The 5,131-nt window shown below is 36.6% G+C and overlaps 1 protein-coding gene across 1 annotated transcript; it reads right to left on the bottom strand.

Annotated features, from left to right (window-relative positions):
• Positions 1 to 578: 578 nt before the first annotated feature.
• LOC129298953 (ATP synthase subunit delta', mitochondrial-like) lies at positions 579 to 4,875 on the bottom strand. Its single transcript, XM_054937392.1, has 2 exons — positions 4,475 to 4,875; positions 579 to 1,073 (listed from the first exon to the last, which is right to left on the bottom strand). Exons 1-2 carry the CDS (start codon positions 4,730 to 4,732, stop codon positions 729 to 731), a joined length of 603 nt encoding a protein of 200 aa, XP_054793367.1. The 5' UTR covers positions 4,733 to 4,875; the 3' UTR covers positions 579 to 728.
• Positions 4,876 to 5,131: the final 256 nt, after the last annotated feature.

The following is a 5,131-nucleotide window of genomic DNA, read 5'->3' as shown; positions in this document are numbered from 1 at the left end:
ATACAATGACTATTTTTGTTGGGCCTGCAACAATAGGAAAGAAAAAAATTGGAAAAAAAAAAAAAGATACATGCACAACTAAACTACATAAACCCAAATCAAAGTCCATTAACCAAATAAACCGATAGTTGTTCCTCGCTCCAAATCAAAGTCCATCGGTGTTGGAGAAATTAGGACCAAACGGATACTCATCCCTAGCTCCAATTTATGTATCTATTCAAGTAGTACTGTTCAGCACAAGAGTGAAAATAGAGTACCAACTACTGTGGCATGCCAAATTGATAAATATTAAAACTTGCTGAGTCAATGAAACAATTTCTCCAGTGACTCATATGGTGGTCCATACGGATCTAAGAGAAAATCAGTAATAACTGGAACACCTCATTGCAATATTAGAATATTAGAATGTGAAAAAAATGGTGAATTTTAAGGTCAGCTTCACTTCACCCATCTCTAATTACAAAGAGCAAAAATTCTTTTCATGGGAGTGGTCTCTTATTTCCTTGTAAATAACGGAAATTAAGCTTTGGTTTTGAACTTCAAGGTGTTGCACATCACAACTTCCTTGAGATAGGAGCTATTGAAAGATTATTTTCACCAAATTCCACTTTCAACAAGGTAATACAAGATTCAAATGTTCATTAGCGACTTCTCAATACACAAAACAAAAATCAATGGCAAATGGCAGAGGTGAGAATAACCTATTCCGCAGGAAAGCCTGACAGAACTCAACCTGAAAGGGCAGCGTTGAGCGCACTATGGACATCAATCCCAATCTGAGCTTCAGCTTTCTCCAGATCAGTTGTGGCAGAGCTCAGCTTCTGAGTGAATTCTTGGAGACCCTTTTGGACTAGGCTGGCATCAATTTGATCGACTGGCACGGCCTCAACAGCTATTATATCAGCAACAGAGTTCGCATGGACGAAAGCAAAGCCACTACTCACAAAGTACTTGGTCACATCATTCCCATCATGCACAGATAGAATGCCAGGCTTCAACTCTGCAATTGTAGCTACATGTCCAGGAAGAACACCCATTTGCCCAGTTGTTGCTGGTACTATGACCATGTCAACCTATTAACGTGAAAGTTAGGCATAAGTTATATGATGTTTGAAAGGAAGGATCAGATTGACAATCTACACAACTTCAGTGTAATTCAATTCCATTGGAGAAACTGTCTACATACATTAATCAACATTCTCTCATGGTAGCACAATAATTTATTCGAACTATGAAGTTGATGAGTTTATATGCCTTCACCTGAGTGAAAAAAGACCAGTCTAATACTAGAAGAATTGAATCATGCATTAAAACTAAAAACCAATCCTCTATTCCATGTCTTTACTTTACAATGAGTGTGTCTGCAATAGCAACTATTCTTCGCAAGCAATTCAGTTTCTGGGGTTTGCATCGAACAGTTGACACATTAATTAAAATAGAAAAATAGTACACGCAAAGTCCCCAACAATATAGCACTACGAGTCTTCAAAACCTTCATGAGGAGCCAAAGGGTGCTTTAATATCTCTTTAAGTGGCACTTAGGTAATTCTCTCATTATTATTATTATTTTTTTTTTTTTACTTTTGTGCATATCAAACCTCATCCTGTCCCTGAACTAGGATTTCTATAATTTCATTTTAGAGTCTTTAATTTTTTACATGTTTCTCAGCAATTTAGGACGTTTAATTCCTTCCAACTAAAGCAAAAGGATCCTCTCAATTCTGGCCCCATCAATTACAAGAGAGAAACAATAAGACAGAGTGTACAAGGCCACTCTCTCTTCCTCTCTCATAATTGAGAGGAAATCAACAGATTGAATAAGAGGATCTTCTCTTACTTGTGCAATGCTCTTACAAATCATCTCCTTACTGTGGTAAAATTAAAATATGAAAGGTATAAAGCTAGGACTTAGTTTCTCATAAATCAATGTCATGGCCTGAGGATTATAAATATTCATTATTTCCTAGAATCATGCAGGATTCAAAAATAAAACAATTTTTTGATAGCTAAAAGTAGATTTCTACAAAAGGCAATGCAATAGGATACTCACTTGATCTAAACTAGAGGAGGGTAGATGTATCACATTACATCATAAAACCAACAACTAAGTCATAGCATGAACCAGGATATTACATAGTTAATTCAGTGTTAAAAGAACAACACAATCAATGATGAATAAAGAAGTTAAACATAATCCACTTAAGGTCTGTTTGGCTGGAGTATTTTGGAGGGGAGGGGAGCTCTTGTTTGATTTAAAAATTGGATCCCCTTACCCCCACCTCCAAATTTAAAGGGGAGAGGAGAGAGAAAATTATACTTGACTAAGTCGCCCCCATATTATTTTGGAAGTTCTAAACTATTTAAAATATTAAAAAATTATATCTTTTTTCTTCTCTCTCATAATAAAATAAGTTTTATTACCAATAAAATTAAATAAATAATATTTATGCATAAAAATTCAATATTTTTTATTGGAATCAAAAGAAAAAACAACTTCCCCTAAAAATAAAAAATAAAGAAAATCCATGGAAGTATGGAACTATCTTGCTCGAAACTTGCTAAAGAATCAAATTGGAAACACAGAAGAGGAAATAATATCCAACATGCAAAACCTTTAGCCGATGAATTATAATATTAATATATTGGTTCAACATTTTTTCAACAAAATTTTAATATATTTTCATTAAATATACATTGATAAATTACAATATTAATATATTGATTCTTCAAAAGAAAACATATTGATACAAGGTGAAAGTATTGACATTTTTAAAATATAAAACTAATAAATCATATAATTATTTTTTAATCATAAATAAACAATAAAAACAACTTTAATAAGGGTGAAATCTTAAATTTATTATTAGCTCCCCTCCCCTCCAATCAAACCAAACTAGAGATCATTAACTCCCCTCCCCAAACCTCCTTGGAAGAAAACACGCCCTTAACCTATTAAAAATCTCCTCATATGAACTGAGGCATGAAAAGGAAATGAGAATTCTTTATGTTAACAACAGCTAAAGTACATGAAAATTGGAAAGAACATTTGAAAGCCTAAAGTTTCAATATTTAAGCAAGGAAACCTTTTCCTTTATGCCTTTCAGCTGCCCTTTTTGTCCCAGCTAAAGTCAGTACCTAGTCTTCAGTCATGACTTTTGAATTGACACTAAAAGGTGCAGGTGAAGGTAAAAAAAAAAAAGGAAAGAAAAGATATACAGCAAATACTCAGATTTTTTAAATGTTCATGACTTCTTGGAGAAGCAAAGTTAACACACACACACACACAAGTTAGAAGCATAATAAACAAGGTCTTTAGATAAGCTAAACTCCATGATACACAAGTTATATTCTGAAAAGTATTAAATGCTTGAAAAAAACATTTCAAAATAACATCATCCAACAGAGAACTGCAGAAATTACACACGCACATTGTGAGTATACTTGAACTTGTACAGAGGCTTTAAACTTGATAATCATGCATGGATAGACCTTTACGTAGTGCATTAAATTACATGGCTACAACTGCCATTATGTGCATTACAATGACTAGTCCCTGGGAAATTTTGGTAGACTAGAGTACACAGAAAGGTGAAGAATAGATGAAATCCAAATAATTTAGAAATCCATCGTTCACCATATCATTATAAGTTCAATGCAAGCTTCAAATAACCGTGCTTGTAATGAAATTGAAAAGTTCATTGTTTGTCTCTTGTTTCTCCAAACGTGCAGGATAAGTTGAATTCAAGAAAGAACTAGTCCGCAACAGACTTGAGGATTAGGGGGCATGCACACAGACACGCTCGAAAATAAACGTGCTATGTACAAGTGACTGGTTCTTTGGGTAGCCTTTTTGATCAAACTGCCCAGTGAACAAAAGAACCCGGGTTCGAAAAGTAGCAAGTGGAATGGGAAGAATATAGACGCTAGTGGTTGGCAGCTACGACTATAAAGTGATGAACTAACACGAGAGAGAAAAGTGAAAGGTTGCTTCAATTTTGTATCCAAGTACCTATCCACCGTTAGAACATATATCAAATGTCAAACATGGATTTCATGAAACAGGAGTGGGACCAAAAACAACAAAAGGAAGAAAAAAGAATCTTAATTGCTTATGCTTTCCCGATTGACACTCAATCATAATGCTACCTTAATGGACACAACCATTTGGGGGGACTTGAAACCAAATTCGATCGCCCTTAAACTCGAAGCACATTCATTAATCTTTGGCTAAAAAAAGCCGGGGGGGGGGCATTCACAAATTCAGAGTCTGTCACCCAGAATTTTCGGCAACCCAACCCTGGATAACTTGTTTTCATCGCTAGGAATATGAGTAAATCTAGGGTTAGTCCTAGTTACAAATCAATCAATTCCAGGTGCGTGAGACACTAGGAATAAAAACGAAAGAAAGAACTTAATAAAAACACAAAACAAAACAAAACCAAATCAAATCAAGTTAGAATGTACCAAAACTGACCTCTTTCGCGGACAATTCCGACGAGTAAGGAAGCACGAAATTGACCGTGAGCTTGGATGGGATCGAAGAGGGAGTAGGAGGGCGAGGGGTCATGAACGCAAGTGGAGTCTTGGGTGGCTCCAAGTTAGGAACGACCTTCTTCCATGCCCCAACGAACTGGGAATCTTCGGCCGTAGCGGCAGGGAGATCCGTCGAGAAACGGCGAGACCTGGCGCCGAGAAGGGGACGACCCAGCAAAGTAGTGGCGCGGCGGAACATGGTGTGAATCGGATCGCTCGGGTCTCGCAGAGTCGGAGAGAGGGGAGGAGAGAGAGAGAGAGAGAGTGATCGGCCGGGGAAGAAGAGAGAAGAAGGTTTTGAGTTTGGACAGTGAAATGTGTTGTTTGGTGCTACCAAGGTAATGGCAGATGGCTCACTCGATTCTCTGGGTCGCTCTGTATAGCCACGAATCAGGGTTTGCCATTATGACCTTATGGCCCAATATCCAAAACACGAAGGTTTTTGGACAAATTATTCTTGAAGGCCCATTTTATTTGAAAATAGTAAAGGCCTTATCTGAAAGCTCCAACCCTCTCTTGGAGAGGACAAACATAACTGAAGCAACACGATGAATTCTGAATCAGAATAATGATGATGCTGCAGAATGGTTATAATAGT

Source organism: Prosopis cineraria, unplaced genomic scaffold (assembly GCF_029017545.1).
Source record: "Prosopis cineraria cultivar Desert tree isolate PC_DT_omini unplaced genomic scaffold, ASM2901754v1 PC976, whole genome shotgun sequence".
NCBI lineage: Eukaryota > Viridiplantae > Streptophyta > Magnoliopsida > Fabales > Fabaceae > Prosopis > Prosopis cineraria.
The sequence above is the reverse complement of the archived record's forward strand: the minus strand, read 5'-3'. Positions and strand labels throughout refer to the sequence as shown.

Bases quoted from the DNA above. Each gene is read 5' to 3' on its own strand.
- LOC129298953 (XM_054937392.1), bottom strand. From the start codon at position 4,732: ATGTTCCGCCGCGCCACTACTTTGCTGGGTCGTCCCCTTCTCGGCGCC. The intron at 1,074-4,474 runs GTCAGTTTTGGT...TCACGTTAATAG, and splicing joins CGGAATTGTCCGCGAAAGAG to GTTGACATGGTCATAGTACC.